The sequence below is a fragment of the Eptesicus fuscus genome, chromosome 9 (assembly GCF_027574615.1).
Source record: "Eptesicus fuscus isolate TK198812 chromosome 9, DD_ASM_mEF_20220401, whole genome shotgun sequence".
Taxonomy (NCBI): Eukaryota; Metazoa; Chordata; class Mammalia; order Chiroptera; family Vespertilionidae; genus Eptesicus; species Eptesicus fuscus.
In genome coordinates, this window is record NC_072481.1 from 26767262 (window position 1) to 26784571 (window position 17310).

Consider the following 17310-nt stretch of genomic DNA (forward strand, 5'->3'; position numbering starts at 1 on the left):
ATATATATATATATTTATATATATATATATATTTATTTTTTTTGTTAATCCTCACCTGAGGATATTTTTCCATTGGAAAAGAGAGGGAGAGACAGAGAGAGAGAAACATCGATGTGAGAGAGACACATCAATGGTTGCCTCCCACATAAGCCCTGTCTAGGGCCAGGGATCAAGCCTGCAACCTAGGTAGATGCCCTTGACCAGAATCAAACCCAGGACCCTCAGTCCATGGGCCAACACTCTATCCACTAAGCCAAACTGGCTAGGGTAATAATCATCTTTACATTGACTCCTCTAATTCATGAAGATGATACATCTCTTCATTTATTTAGATATCCCTTAATTAAAAATTTTATTTAAATAAAATTTGAGGTCTTATACAAACTTTGATTAGATTTACTCCTAGGTATAGTATATTTTTAAATTCTATTTTAAGTAATACATTTTTTTATGCTCATAGATGATTATATATATATATATAGATAGATAGATAGATAGGTAGATAGATACAGATACAAAGATAAAGATATGGACCTATAGATACATTATATGCTTACATTACATATGTATTACACTTAGGTGTTTGTGTGTGTGTGTGTGTGTGTGTGTATATATATATATATATATGATTGGTATCTTCTTTTATATTTTACTAGAGGCCCAGTGCACGAAATTCGTGCACGAAGGGGGGTTGTCCCTCAGCCCAGCCTGTACCCTCTCCAATATGGGACCCCTTGAGGGATGTCCGACTGCCCGTTTTGGCCCGATCCCAATCCAGGACTGCTGGCTTCCAACTGCTTGCCTGCCTGCCTTCCTGATTGCCCCTAACCGCTTCTGCCTGCCAGCCTGATTACCCCCTAAACCACTCTGCTGCCAGCGTGTTTGCCCCCAACTTCCCTCCTCTGCCGGCCTGGTCACCCCTAACTGCCCTCTCCTGCAGGGTTGATCACCTCCAACTGCCCTCCCTTGCAGGCTTGGTCCCTCTCAACTGCCCTCCCTTGCAGGCCAGGTGCCTCCCAACTGCCCTCTCCTGCTGGCCATCTTGTGTCCACATGGGGGCAGGATCTTTGACCACATGAGGGCAGCTATATTGTGTGTTGCGATGATGATCAATCTGCATATTACTTTTTTATTAGATAGGATAGAGGCCTGGTACAGGGGTGGGGGCCAGCTGGTTTGCCCTGAAGGGCGTCCCGGATCAGGTGGGGTTTCCCTTAGGGTGTGGGGCGGCCTGAGCGAGGGGCCTGTGGTAGTTTGCAGGCTGGCCACGCCTCCTAGCGACCCAAGCAGAGGCCCTGGTATCTGGAATTTATTTTCCTTCTACAATTGAAACTTTGTAGCCTGAAGCAGAGCCAAGCCTGGGGCTCCCTCCGAGGCCGGCCGGCAGCCATTTGTGTTGGGGTTATAATTGAAACTTTGTTGCCTTAAGCAGTTGGGCCCAGCCAGGGTGTGCGGAAAGCTTTGCTTCCCCTGTTGCCGGCGGCAACCCTGGCCTGCTCTCTCAAGCTCCATTCTGCCGCCATTTGTTTGAATTTGTTTACCTTCTATAATTGAAACTTTGTAGCTTGAGTGGAGGCTTAGGCCTGGCTAGGGCAGGCGGAAAGCTTGGCTTCCTCTGTTACCTAGGAAACTTTGCTCTCTGTGGCTGTAGCCATCTTGGTTTGGGTTAATTAGCATACTCGCTCTGATTGGATGGTGGGCGTGGCTTGTGGGTGTGTCGGAGGTATGGTCAATTTGCATATTTGTCTATTATTAGAGAAGATTTAATTGTATGTGTGATGTGGGACTTCTCGCCACAGCTTAAATCATAGTTAAACTGTAGTTTTGCCCATTTTCCAATAAATTCCATTAATTTCCACTTAATTTTTTTCATATTTTTAGACAAAGTGACTACAGGTATCAAATCCATATATACAACTCAGTGTTTTGAGGGTTTTTTTGAAGTTTATCTTTATTGTTGAAAATATTATAGATATCCCTCTTTTATCCCCATTGACCTCCACACCTGTCCCCACCTTCCCCCAGGCCTTCACCACACTATTTCTGTTTGTTGCTAGATAAGAATTACATTACTAGTAAAACTAAAATTTTACAATTGTCAAAATGCAAATTGTGTGGATTGTTTGGGTGCTAGAATTAGAAATAGATAATAGGAAAATTGTGCCATTACTACATTAAATGGACTTTACTAAATGATAGTGCTATGATTTCAAACTAACACTTGCTGGGCAAGTGAATTTTAATAAATAGTATAAAATCAAACATAATAGTTGAATTTCTGACAACATGAAATGCTTCTGAATATTGTATTCTAGACTATTAGCATTACTAAATCTCCTCATATGTGTCTCTTTTATTTAACTTAGGTGAAAAAGATTCAATGATTTTTGATTGTACTGAATGCTATGATCCAGTTACTAAACAGTGGACAACTGTAGCTTCAATGAATCACCCCCGCTGTGGCTTGGGAGTGTGTGTGTGTTATGGGGCTATCTATGCTTTGGGTAATTATGCTGTTCAATTTAAGGATCTCTAATGTTATTTAAATTCTTAGATTCTGATTACTTAGAAATTTTCCTTCCCTCCAATAAGAAACATTTTCCTTTCAGCTTTATAAATTATTCTTCTCAAAATACTATTAGTTGGGGGATATTGTCAAATGTGGAGTTCTTAGAAAGAGATGGAGATAAAATATAGATGAGATATCCAATGAAGTTCTTTAGCTGATAGTTAAACTGCATGATTAGTATAAGCTGTCTAAATATCCAGAAGTTGTTTCAAAAGATAGTTTTGCAAAATACCAAATTTCCTATGCAATATGTTAAAATTTTGGGTGTGTTTTTTTTTTTAAGTACATTTTTATTTATTTTTTAAAAATATTTTTATTGATTTCTGAGAGGAAGGAAGAGGGAGATAGAAATAGCAATGATGAGAATCATTGATTGGCTGCTTCCTGCATGCCCCACACGGGATCAAGCTCGCAATACAGGCATATACCCTGCCTAGAATTGAACCATGACCTAGTTCATAGGTTGGCGCTCAACCACTGAGCCATGCCAGCTAAGTTATATTTGTTGATTTTAGAGAGAGGAAGAGAGCTGGATAGAGAGATAGAAATAAGAGAGAAGCATCATCGATCTGCTGCCTCCTGCACACCCCCTACTGGGAATTGAGCCCACAATCTGCGCATGTGTCCTGACCTGGAATTGAACTGTGAACCAGGAGGCCTATGCTCAACCACTGAACCACACTGGGCAGACTGTTTTGTTTTATTTTAAATTCCTAGTTGAAAATAGGCAGAGAGTTAAAAGATCTGAGTTCTACTCACAGTCAAATTCTAACTTCTCTTGTGATCTTGGACAAATAACCCCTCTATTCCATGTGATAATCATCCATAATATAAAGTTGTCAGGTTAGATGTTTTCTAAGGTGTTTTGATAAATAAGATTCCTTTATCCCAGACATAACATTTTTCTGTTTGGTTGTAGGTGGATGGGTTGGAGCTGAGATAGGGAACACCATTGAACGATTTGATCCTGATGAAAATAAATGGGAAGTAGTTGGCAACATGGCTATGTCACGCTACTACTTTGGCTGTTGTGAAATGCAAGGTGATTAATTGCTTTATAAAATGTTTTTCCTGAAAATATTAATAATAATAATCTATAATAATAAAAGTGTAATGTGCAAATTGGCCCAACGACCGAACAGCAGGACAACCATCTGGACGACCACGCTTTGACACCCAGTGGCACCAGGCCAGCTAAGGTGGGTGCGATGTGATTGGTCGGGGGCCCGGCCATGGCCCCATGATTGCCCTGCAGAGGGAGACCCAGGCCAGCAGCCGGCAGAGCGATCAATCATTCGGGGGGCTCCACGATCGCCTCGAAGAGGGAGGCCCAGGTCAACAACCGGCAGGCTGCGGCGGGTGGGTGGGGCCTACTTCTTTGGGGTGATGATGGATCGTGGGGCTCCCAGATTGTGAGAGGGCACAGGCTGGGCTTAGGGGACCCCCCCAAGTGCACGAATTTCGTGCACTGAGCCTCTAGTCCTACCTAATAAAAGAATAATATGCAAATTGCCCCTAGCTCTGCTACACCCACAAGCCACGCCCACCAGCCAATCAGGAGCAAATATGCAAATAAACCCAACCAAGATGGCTACAGCCACAGAGAGCAGGAGGGAGGCTTGGGTTTCTCCGGTAACAAAGGAAGCCAAGCTTTCCACCTGCCGTTGCAGGCCTAAGCCTCCACTCAAGGCTACAAAGTTTCAATTATAGAAGGTAAACAAATCCAAACAGAAATGGCGGCAGCCACTGAGCTGGAAAGAGCAGGAGGCAAGGGTTGCCCCCGACAATGGAGGAAGCAAAGCTTCTGCAGCCCTAGCTGGCCTAGGCCTCCACTCTAGGCTACAAAGTTTCAATTATAGAAGATACACAAATCCCAAAAGAAATGGCTGCCGGCCATGGAGCGAGCAGGAGGCTTGGCTCCGCTCTAGGTTACAAAGTTTCAATTATAGAAGATACATAAATCCCAGAAACCAGGGCCTCTGCTTGGGTCGCCAGGGGGCGTGGCCAGCCAGCAAACCACCACAGGCGCTTCACCCAGGCCGCCCCACACCCCAAGGGAACCCCCACCCTGATCCGGGATACCCTTCAGGGCAAACCAGCTGGCCCCCACCCATGCACCAGGCCTCTATCCTATCTAATAAAAGAGTAATATGCAGATTGACCATCACTCCAACACATAAGATGGCTGCCCCCATGTGCACACAAGATAGCCGGCACAAGATGGCCAGCAGCGGAGGGCAGTTGGGAGGGACCAGGCCAGCAGAGGAGGGAAGTTGTGGGTGACTGGGCCTGCAGGGAAGGGCAGTTGGGTGGGACCCAGGCCTGCAGGGGAGAGCAGTTAGGGGGGGACCAGGCCTAAAGGGGAGGGCAGTTAGGGGTGACCAGGCCTAAAGAGGAGGGCAGTTAGGGGCAAACACGCTGGCAGGGGAGCAGTTAGGCATCAATCAGGCTGGCAGGGGAGTGGTTAGGGGGTGATCAGGCTGGCAGGCAGAAGCGGTTAGGGGCAATCAGGAAGGCAGGCAGGCGAGCAGTTGGGAGCCAGCAGTCCTGGATTGTGAGAGGGATGTCTGACTGCCCATTTAGGCCCGGTCCTACTGAGATCAGGCCTAAACGGGCAGTCAGACATCCCTCGAGGGGTCCCAGATTGGAGAGGGTACAGGCTGGCCCAAGGGACAACCCCCACCCCGTGCACAAATTTCGTGCACCGGGCCTCTAGTATATTTATAAAAACTGAGCCTGAGGCATTTATTTACACAAAAATATATTTGTCTATTAGTATTAAACGTTTAACACTAACAATATGGAAGTTCTGCTTTTAACCTCATATCTTTTTAACTTCTTATTTCTTTTTTTTTTTTTAATGTATTTTATTGATTTTTTACATAGAGAGCTAGAAACATCGATGAGAGAGAAACATCCATCAGCCACCTCCTGCACACCCCCTACTGGGGATGTGCCTGCAACCAAGGTACGTGCCCTTGACCGGAATCGAACCTGGGACCTTTCAGTCCGCAGGCCGACGCTCTGTCCACTGAGCCAAACCGGTTTCGGCTAACTTCTTATTTCTTTATTTCTGTATTATCAAATAATTTATTTTTGTCCAAAATAAACAAAGTTAGAATTTAAAATTACAGATAGGCAAAAACACCTGACTAGCAAAATAAGCATTTAAAATATCATTCTTGCCCTAGCCAGTTTTGCTCAGTGGATAGAGCATCAGCCTGTGGACTGAAGGGTCCCGGGTTCAATTCCAGTCAAGGGCACATGCCTAGGTTGTGGGCTCAGTCCCCGGGTAGAGGGCATGCAGGAGGCAGCTGATAAATGATTCTCTTTCATTATTGATGTTTCTCTCTCTCTCCCTCTCCCTTCCTCTCAAATCAATAAAAATATTTTTTTTAAATAAATAAATAAAAATAAAATGTCATTCTTGTCCTGGCTGGTTTGGCTCAATGATTAGAGTGTTGGCCTATGGACCGAAGGATCTCAGGTTCAATTCCTGTTTGTGTTATGGTTCTAGACCATTAGCATTACTAAATCTCAAGGGCACGTACTTTGGTTGCAGATTTCCCAGCCCCGATAGGGGTGCATACGGGAGGTATCCAATAATGTGTCTTTCTCACATCAGTTTCTCTCTTCCCTTCCACTCTCTAGAAATCAATGGAAAAAATATCCTCGGGTGAGGATTAAAAAATAAACAAACTAAATTAAATGTCATGTTTTATTGTTATTTTGTCTCCCATTCAGGCCTTAGCAAGTATTTCTAAGTACGGAGAGAATATAAAAAAACAATTTTCAAATTCTCTTATTATCGGCTTTTTCAGTGTTTTTTTTTTAGGGTACATTGTGATTCAGTCCACGTAGAATATAATGCTACAATAGATTTGAAAAATGTTGGAGAGGGTACAGGCTGGCCCGAGGGACAACCTCCACCCCGTGCACAAAATATTATAATGGTGTACGGACATTATTTTGTCTATTATACCCTGAGAGATAGTTAGTTCTGTCAAATAAAACCTGATTCTCCGTCCAGAGTTAGAGAGCAAATTTATATGTACCTGCAGAGTAGGAAGTAGTCTGCCCATTGTTATATGACAACTCAGCCTACTTTGTTCCCAGCTCAAGTTCTTCCTGCTTTGTGAACACTTTCTCAGATATCCACCAGCATTTAAATGTACAAATGACATGGTGCAAACTATATTATTTAATATTACAATGTTCTCTAGTTGTTTTATATTTATTATTTTTATCTTCCCATCTAGAAATGATAGAGTCAGAGAGGCATCTTGGAGATTATCTATTTCAACCCCTTCATTTATAAATGAGGAAGCTGAAGATTAGGAAGGTTGTGAGTTATCTTTTTTCATAGCTGGTTACTAGATAGCTGGAGCTAGAACCCAAGTTTATTAACATTTAGCTCACATTTCTTAAAATGCCATTAAAGTGAGGAGTTATAACCGATAGCTCCTCACTTTAGAATGTGGGAAACACACTGGGTACTCAGAAATAATTGTAAATTGACAGAACCATTAGTTTCAATCAAATTTAAATTTAAAAAGGAACTCTCTATGAATTATATTCTATTATACTCTCGTGATTGATCTGATATTTTAATCTAGCCATATAAATATTATAATTTAAATTCAACTATCTATTTTATGTCCATCTGAACAACAGGTAGGCTTTCACAGTTTAAGTGCATAATATATTTTTTAATATATTTTTATTGATTTCAGAGATGAAGAGAGAGAGAGCGAGAGAAACATCAATGATGAGAGAGAATCATTGATCAGCCTCCTGCACACCCCCTACTGGGGGATCCAGCTAGCAACCCAGGCATGTGCCCTGACTGGGAATCAAATCATGACCTCCTGGTCATAAAGTCAATGTTCAACCACTGAGCCACGCCTGCCAGGTTTAAATGCATAATATTTTTTAGGGGTAAAAAAAAGTCCCTTTCCCTTTCCTTTGTTACCTATACATGGTAGCATATGGAACTTGAGATCATCAATCAGACAATAAGATGGGAAATTCTTGTCTGACATTTATTTTCTTATAGCATCATTAGGTTCATTGAAAATTTAATTACACTGTAAATTCATACCCCTAACTCTGTAACATGCTTAAATGTGAGCTATAATAAACTAGACAGAGGTCAATTTTCTGTTAAAAAAATTGTTATAGTCCTATATTAAATATAACAAACTGAGATCACAATGTTTGCTAATTATTGTGTCCTATTTTCTATAGCATCTGAGTAAAAATATTCTATTTCCAGGTTTAATTTATGTAATTGGGGGCATCAGCACTGAAGGAATAGAACTTCGTTCTTTTGAAGTTTATGATCCACTTTCCAAGCGTTGGTCTCCACTTCCTCCAATGGCAACCAGGAGAGCATATCTTGGGGTGGCTGCACTCAATGACTGCATATATTCTATTGGAGGGTGGAATGAGACTCAAGATGCTCTTCATACTGTAGAAAAATATTCCTTTGAAGAGGTAGGTTGGATGATTTCAAATATTTAGTATCCTGTTGTTCTTTTAATGTCTTTAAGATCTGTAATACTCTAGCAGTTTGGCTCAGTGGATAGAGCGTCAGCCTGCAGACTGCAGGGCCCCAGGTTCAATTATGGTCAAGGGCACGTACCTCAGTTGCAGGCTCAATCCCTGGCCCTGGTTTGGGCTAGTGTGGGAGGCAACCAATCGATGTGTCTATCTCACATCAATGTTTCTCTCTCTCTGTCTTCTCTCCTCTCCCCCCCCCCCCTTCACCCTCTCTCTCAGAATCAGTGGAAAAATTTCCTCGGGTGTGGATTAACAACCAAAAAGATCTGTAGTGATGTACATTTTTGATGAGGATGATATTGATCATTGAGGTTTTCTTGTCTTTTCAAAAGTAACTTTTGGTGATTTTTTTTTTCTACTTATTGTCCACTTTCTATTTCATTTATTTCTGTTCCTATTTTTTCCTTCTATTTGTTTTGGGTTTAATTTGCTCTTCTTTTTCTAGAATCTTAAAGTGGAGGCTTATCTGATTGACTTTCAGACCTTTCTTTTCCTATAATGTAATAAACCTATAAAGCTATAAGTTGTCTTCAAGTACTTCTTTAACTACACCCCACACATTTTGATATGTTTTGTTTTAATTAGCATTTATCTCAAAATATCTTCTAATTTTCCTGGTAATTTCTTCTTTGACCAATGAGTTGTTAGAAATATGTTATTTAATTTCCTAATACTTGGGGATTTTCCAGATATCTTTGTGTAAGTGATTTCTAATTTAATTTCATTGTGATCAAAGCGCATACTTTGTGGTGGTAAATATTTCATGTGCACCTGAAAAGAAATTGTTTTCTGCTGTTGTTGAGTGTAGTGTTCTATAAATGTCAGTTAAGTCAACTTGATTAGTGTTGTTCAAGTATTTCCAACTTGTCTCATTGTTTTGTAAATTACTAAGAGAGAAGTGTTGAAATCTCCACCTATCATGGATTTGTCTATTTTTCCTTTACATTTCTAAATCTCTGTTATTAAGTCTACACACATTGAGATTATTATGTCTGCTTGATTAATTTATCCTTTCATAGTATGAAAGGTTTTTCTTTACCTCTGTAATAACCTTTGTTCTGAAGTCTACTCTGTCTGATATTAATGCAACCATTAATGAACCAAGTTGTGTTTTGATTAGTATTTGCATGGTATATCTTTTTTTCCCTTCTACTTTAAATCTATGTCTTCACAAATTGCATCTCTTGTAGAATAACATATAGTTGTGGTCTATGTTTTTTTTTATAGATAAAGACTTGAGAGTCATCTTTATTTATTTTTTTATAATAAATCTTTATTGTTCAGATTATTACAGGTGTTCCTCTTTCCCCCCCACCTGATTCCCCACCCCACCCCATGTCCTTACCCCCCACCTGATTCCCCACCCCACCCCATGTCCTTACCCCCCACCACTATCTTCATCCATAGGTATAAGATTTTTGTCCAATCTCTTCCTGCACCCCTCAGACTCCCTTCCCCCTGAGAATTGTCAGTCCACTCCCTTTCTATGTCCCTGATTCTATTATATTCACCAGTCCATTCTGTTCTTCAAATTTTTTTTTTTTAAAATTCACTTGATTTTTAGATTCACTTGTTAGTAGGTATGTATTTGATGTCTTTTTGTTGTTCATAATTTTTACCTTTACCTTTTTCTTCTTCTTCCTCTTCTTAAAGAATACCCTTCAGCATTTCATGTAATCCTGGTTTGGTGGTGATGAACTCCTTTAGCTTTTTCTTGTCTGTGAAGCTCTTTATCTGACCTTCAATTCTGAATGATAGCTTTGCTGGGTAGAGTAATCTTGGTTGTAGGTTCTTGCTGTTCATCACTTTGAATATTTCTTGCCACTCCCGTCTGGCCTGCATAGTTTCTGTTGAGAAATCAGCTGACAGTCGTATGGGTACTCCCTTGTAGGTAACTAACTGTTTTTCTCTTGCTGCTTGTAAGATTCTCTCTTTGTCTTTTGCCCTTGGCATTTTAATTATGCTGTGTCTTGGTGTGGTCCTCTTTGGATTCCTCTTGTTTGGGGTTCTGTGTGCTTCCTGAACTTGTAAGTCTATTTCTTTCACCAGGTAGGGAAAGTGTTCTGTCATTATTTCTTCCAATAGGCCTTCAATATCCTGCTCTCTCTCTTCTTCTGGCACCCCAAAAATCCGGATGTTGGTACGCTTAAAGCCGTCCCAGAGGCTCCTTACACTATCCTCATACTTTTGGATTCTTCTTTCTTTCTGCCTCTCTGGTTGGGTGTTTATTGCTTCCTCATATTCCAGATCTTTGGTTTGACTCTTGGGGTATGTTGATCTCCAGTTGAGTTTCTATATATTCTTTATTTCAGACAGTGTATGCTTAATTTCTGACTGGTCCTTTTCCATTTTTTTGGTATTCTCATTAAGGTCCTTGAAGGTCTCTTCAAGTTTCTCAGCGGTTTTTAGAAGATTCTTGAGTAACCTTATAAATGTGGTTCTGAACACTGTGTCGTCCAGTAGTTTACTTTCCTCCATCTCTCCCATTCGTGACATGCTTCGGTGTCTCCACATTTTGGCTGCCTCCCTGTGTTGACGGAGTAGCTTTGTGTGGTAGGTGACCTATAGGGGCCAGTAGCTCAGCTTCCCCAATCACCCTAGGTGGTTGCTCTTGGTACACCCCTTTGTGGGCTGAGTGCAAAGTCTTGGTGTAGTTAAGCCTTGATTGCTGTTGGTACACTGGGAGGAATTGACCTCCAGGCCAATTGGCTGTGAGGACCCGCTGTGTCTATAATGGAAGCACTGCTGCGCTGGAGACACGCTTATGGTACAGGCCTTGTTTCAGTGAGGCTTTGGTGCTCACTGAGTCCGCCTCTCGAATGTGTCACTTATGGATGTGAGGAGTTGAAATCTAGTGTCTCACACTGACCACTAGGTACACTGGCTTCTGGATCTCCAATGGGGTGCAGTTCAGCTACTGTCTGAGGCTACCCTGCAGGAGCTACAGGGAGAACCGAAGCCCTCTCCTCCCTGCTTGGAGCTTGGAGGCTTTGGAATTGTCTGCACCGGGTTGCAAGTTTGCTGGTTAAACTGCAATAGAGAAGGCCATTCTTATGCAAAAGCCGCTGCTTGGAGCTTGGGTGTGTTTGTAGATTGTGTGGGTCGGAGTCTCAGGGTGTCACTAGGCTAGGGCGTGGCAAACAGCAATGGCTGGCAGTGAGCCGATTCTGCCTCTCCAACTGCGTCCCTCGTCTTGCGCCTCAGCACAGCAAACAATTAGTCTTGCATGCAGCTCTGCAAGCAAGCCACCCTCACTTTCTGACCAGATGGCAGACAGTCCAGCTTCTCCCCAGAAACTGGATTTCAGAGAGATCGGGAGCTTGTCTCTTCAGATTGAAGAAAGCAGTGCCCGCTGCCAGCTGGGATCCGCCGCCAGCCGGATCGCGTGCCTCTGTTACCTCAGATTTTCAGCGCTTGTGCCCTGAATGCTCTTTTCTCTTTCCGTCTAGTTGTAGAACTTCCACTCAGCCAGCTTTCCCGTGGTTCTGGGTGATAGACGTTTTGTCTTTTAGTTGTAGTTTTGAAATTGTTGTGCACGGCAGCAGTTTAGATGTTTACCTACATCGCCATCTTGGATCTCCCTTGGTCTATGTTTTTTATGCAATTTGGCAATATTTGACTTTCAAATGGAGTAGAGTTTTTACTATTTATATGTAACACCACTACAGATATGGGTGGTTTTTAGACTTTTATTTTGTTGTTTTTTATTTGTATAATCCATTTCTTTATCCTTTCCCCCCCTTTTCTATCTTTATGTTGATTGTGTCGTTTATTTTGCAATTAACCATATCCCTTCATCTTTTTTTCTAAGAGCTTTAGGGCTTACATTATATATTATATAAATTTACATTATATACATGTATATGTTAATGTATCAAATTTAACTTCAAATAATATTATACTACTTTATTTTCAATGTAAGAAACATAAAAACATACTTTCATTCCCAACTCTAATCCTTTGTGCTATTTTATTTCTGTATTTATTGTTATAGTTATTTAATAAATTATATTTGAAATACATTTTAACGAGAAAGTCTTTGATAATTATGCATATGTTTACCATTTCTAGTTTTATTTATTCTTTTGTGCAGAGCTAAGTTTGTATCTCATGTCATTTTCTCTTAGCCTAAAGAACTTTTAAAAGTATTTCAGTGTTGCTCTGCTGGCAATTATTCTCTTAGCTTAGCTTAACTTCCATTTTCTGAAATTCCTTTTTTCCACCTTCACTTCTAAAGATATTTTGCTGAGTATAGAATTACAGGTTATTGAGTGTGTTTTTTTCCCCATTACCTTAAAGGTGTTTATCTTCTTGCTTTGTTTCTGATGGGAAATCAGTAGTTTTCCCTGTATGTAATGTGTCTCTTTTTCTTTGGCAGCTTTTAAGATTTTCTCTTTATCATGGGTTTCCAATAAGTTGATTATGTGTTTCTCATTGGAGTTTTGTGTTTAACCTGCTTGGAATTCACTGACATTCTTGAATCTTTGGGAATATAGCTTCCATCAATGTTGTCAGCCATATTTCTTCAAATATTTTCTTGCTCTCTTACTGGCATTCCAATAATAGGCATGTAAGATCACTTGATATTGTCCCACAGATCACTGAAGGTCTTAAATTTCCCCCCATCTTTTTTTCTCTTTGTTCTTCAGTTTGTTTTTATTTTCTAGCTTTATTGAGATATAACTGACATATAAAAGTTGCATATATTTAAGGTGTACAGTGTGACATTTTGATATACATCCTATATAATAATCCTATATAATAAAAGCATAATATGCTAAGTGTCTGACCAATCAGTCAACCACTTGACCAGTCGTATGATGCGCACTGACCACCAGGGGGTAGACGCTCTGACCCGTAAGTTATCTTGCTGCTGGGGTCCTGCCAACTGGGACTGGATGAAACAGCCCTGATCGCAGGCCAGGCTGAAGGAACTCACCCATGCACGAATTCATGCACTGAGCCTCTAGTTTACACTATAAAATGATTATCACAATCAGGCTAATTAATATATCTATCACCTCACATAGTACCCTGTTCCTTTTTTGAGTGTGGTGAGAGTACATAAGATCTGCTTTCTTAGCAAATTTCAAGTATAGAATATAGTACTATTAACTGTAGTCACCATGCTGAACATTATATCTCTAGAACTTATTCACCCTGCATAATTGAAACTTTGTTCTCTGTGCTTCAGTTTGGGTAGTTTCTATTGCTTTGTTTTTAAGTTCATTAAACTTCTGCATATCTAAACTTCTACTTTGTAGTGTCTAAGCCACTATAGGGAATTTTTCATTTCAGATACTGTATTTTTTAACTCTAAAAGGTCTATTTGTTTGTTTTGTTTTGTTTTCCACTTCTCCCATCACTATGTTTATGCTTTCCTTTAGAATCTTGGAAATATTTATATCTGGGGCTTTTAAATTTTATTTTTCAATTATAGTTGGCACAATATTACTTTCTGGTATGTACAACATAGTGATTAGCTATTTATATACCTTATGAAGTGATTACCACAATAAGTCTAGTACCCATTTGATACCATACATACATTTAGGTTCAAATCAGCAAACACACATTGACTTTATATAATGTGGTGCAGCTATACTGGATACTGGGATGTGAGGCTCATTAAGTCCCTGTCCTCAGGGATAAACCTGGCCTGGTAGTTCAGTTGGTTAGAATGTAGTCCTGATACACCAAGGTTGAGGGGTCAATCCCCTGTCAGGGCACATACAAGAATCAACCAATGAGTACATAAATAAGTAGAACAACAAATTGATATTTCCCCCTCTCCCTCTCTGCCTCCCTTCCTCTTTCTCTTTCAAATCAATCAATATATATATTTTTTAATTTCACTTACTAGCATTGAGGAATAATCATTGTTCACTTTTCATGATTTTATAAACTTTGTTCATCATTTACTTTATTTCCAGGATCCTTTTTACCTGGCTACTTGCTCATTTTTCTCTTGATTATTTCCCAGGACCTTTATTAACTTTTCTATTTTCTGGGTATAGAATTTTCTCGGAAGTAGGGATTTATAACTCATTTTGGCTATACAGCTTATTGAAATTTCTTCAGGGAATAACGTATATCAGGAGTTAGCAAACTTTTTGTTCAAGGGCCACAATCTCTTCTTTTGGCATTTTTATATTTATTTACTTATTTTATTTATTTATTTTTTAATCCTCACCTGAGGATATTTTTCCATTGATTTTTAGAGAGAGTGGAAGAGAGGGAAAGACAGAGAGAAATAACGATGTCAGAAAAACACATCGATTGGTTGCGTCCTGCACAAGCCCTGACCAGGCCAGAGAGGAACCTGTAACTGAGGTACATGCCCCCCCCCCTTTTTTTTTTTTTTTAATTGATTTTTTACAGAGAGGAAGGGAGAGGGGATAGAGAGTTAGAAACATCGATGAGAGAGAATCATCGATCAGCTGCCTCCTGCACACCCCACATTGGGGATGTGCCCGCAACCCAGGTACATGCCCTCGACCGGAATCGAACCTGGGACCCTTCAGCTGGCAGGCTGACGCTCTATCCACTGAGCCAAACCAGTCAGGGCTGAGGTACATGCCCTTGACCAGAATCGAACCTGGGACCCTTTGGTCTGCAGGCCGACACTGTATCCACTGAGCCAAACTGGGTAGGGGTATTTTTGTTTGTTTTTCATATGTTTGTATTGATTTTTAGATAGAGAGGAAGAAGGAGAAAGAGATAGAAACATCGATGAGAGAGACACATCGATTAGCTATCTCCTGCATGCCCCCTGTTGGAGATTGAGCCCACAACCTGGGCATGAGCCCTAACCTGGAATTGAACCTGGGACCTCTTGGTCCATGTGATGACGCTCAATCCACTGAGCCATACCAGCCTGGCTTATTTTTGTTTGTTTTTTTAATAACTTTTTAATGTGGAAAAAATTCTTAGTTTGTAGTCTTACACAAATAGGTTTCCAACCCCGATCTATACTACTTTTCTGAAGTATGTTTTGCAGTCACTAACTCCACTAGATGGTCCTTGCAAAAAGGATTTACATGGTCAAATAAATTTGGCAAGTGTTTTTTGCTATGTCACTTTCATGAAGAGTTATCGCGTGCGTGCGCACATTACCTACTTGTATTCCATAGAACTAGTTTTACAGAATGCCTGCCTATATAGAATCTCTAGATTGACTTTGTGATAATAATTTATAATTAACCACAGACTTTTCCATTATTTTCCTCTAAATTTACTACTTTGTCTACATCTACTTGAAAGTTTATTTTAAAATGTTCTATATACTGATGTGACTGGATTGTAAGTTTGAAATTTAAACATAAAAAGAACCATAGTATCTGATTTCTTTGCAGTTTTTTTCTATTATTATTTGATGACACTGCTAACTTATTTTTTTCTCTTAACTAGGAAAAGTGGGTTGAAGTTGCCTCAATGAAAGTGCCTAGAGCAGGCATGTGTGTTGTGGCAGTCAATGGGCTTCTGTATGTTTCTGGAGGTCGAACTTCCAGCCATGATTTCTTGGCACCAGGTACCTTGGACTCAGTTGAAGTTTATAACCCTCATTCAGATACATGGACTGAAATAGGTAATATGATCACCAGTCGTTGTGAAGGAGGTGTTGCTGTACTATGAACTATAAACTGTCAAGAGAGCACAAGAAACATTTTGAAAATATAGGTTCTGACTTTTTGCAAATCACACATGTATTTTGGTCATAGGACCCTTTGATTCTGTTAAATTTTCCATGTATTTGATAGATAAATAACTAAAGATTATTTTTCTAAGAATTTTAGTGAAAAGGATATGGAATATGTCCTAAATTAATAAAGAGCTCACAAAAATTTGCCACGCTTACTAATAGAAATGCTATTTATGCTCAAGAATTATTCAGTTAGGAGTAGAGTCCTATTTGTAAAAATTATTTACTAGAAACTTCTTGGCAAGTAGCCCCTTTAGCAGCTTCTCCAGTGTAATTCAAGCTGTAATATGACCCTGTGGGATATAAGAGTATCAGTGGAGCTCTCGCTGGTTTGGCTCAGTGGATAGAGCCTGCGAACTGAAGGGTCCGGGTTCGGTTCGGTCGGGGCACATGCCCGGTTTGCGGGCTTGATCCCCAGTGTGGGGCATGCAGGAGGCAGCCAATCGGTGATTCTCTCTCATCATTGATGTTTCTATTTCTCTCTCTCTCCTTCTCTCTGAAATCAATAAAGATATATTATTTAAAAAAAAGAGTATCAGTGGAACAGTTTCAAGGTGTCAAAAATTCATAATGCAATCCAGAGCACAATTTTTCTTTTTTTCTTTTATTTTTTAATCCTCGCCCGAGGATATTTTTCCATTGATTTTTAGGGACAGAGAGAGGGAAAGATGGAGAGAAATATCAACGTGAGAGATATCGATTAGTTGTCTTCTGCATGAGCCCTGACTGGGGCCCAGGCCAGGGAGGAGCTTGCAACCAAGGTAGATGCCCTTGACCAGAATCAAACTGCAGGACCCTTTGGTCCACAGGCCGATGCTCTATCCACTGAGCCAAACTGGCTAGGGCCAGAGCACAATTTTTCTTGGCCATATTTTAATTTACAGTGAATAGCCAATGAAACAACATCCTACTTTTACTTCATGCTAGGAGTTTCACTAGCCCCAAACTTTTTAAAAAATATATATTTGCATTGATTTCAGAGAGGGCAGGAGAGGGAGAAAGAGTTAGAAATATCAATGAGAGAGAATCACTGATTGCTTGCCTCCTGCATGCCCCACACTGGGGATCGAGCCCGGCAACTCAAGCATATGCCCTGAGCGGAAATCAAACTGTGACTTCCTGGTTCATAGGTCGACACTCAACCAGTGAGCCACACCTACCAGGGTTAGCCTCATACTTTTTCTTGGCAGAGATATATGGGAGGGACATATATAGCTACTGTTAAAACTATCTAGCTACTTATACAGAGAGATAAAAGCATAAAAAAAAAAAAAACTTTTGCTCACGTTTTTTGTCTTGATCCTGAGAATGCAAATAATTAAGAGGAGGTTCTTAGTGATAGTCCTTTATTGCAATAGGATGATGGAATGGGTGATAGACCCCAGTAGGTGGTATGCACCTACTAAATTTCTCCCCTATTTTCTAAATAGGCACCAAAAATATCTGTTTGGCTTTGGGAAGATGGAATTTTATTAGA

General features: G+C 40.4%; 1 protein-coding gene across 6 annotated transcripts in view; it reads left to right on the plus strand.

Moving 5' to 3' along the window:
• The window catches only part of IPP (intracisternal A particle-promoted polypeptide), a 33410-nt gene extending 17433 nt beyond the window's left edge, over positions 1 to 15977 (plus strand). For 3 of the 6 annotated variants that reach the window (XM_054720550.1, XM_054720548.1, XM_054720553.1), the window contains 4 exons: positions 2367 to 2504; positions 3489 to 3611; positions 7845 to 8065; positions 15542 to 15977. In XM_054720550.1, coding sequence (XP_054576525.1) covers positions 2367 to 2504; positions 3489 to 3611; positions 7845 to 8065; positions 15542 to 15766 — 707 coding nt within the window. In that variant the 3' untranslated portion in view covers positions 15767 to 15977. Of the gene's footprint in view, positions 1 to 2366; positions 2505 to 3488; positions 3612 to 7844; positions 8066 to 8350; positions 8444 to 15541 lie in introns of those variants that run through there. The other 3 variants (XM_054720551.1, XM_054720554.1, XM_054720552.1) reach the window with 2 other exon arrangements.
• The last annotated feature ends 1333 nt before the right edge of the window (positions 15978 to 17310 follow it).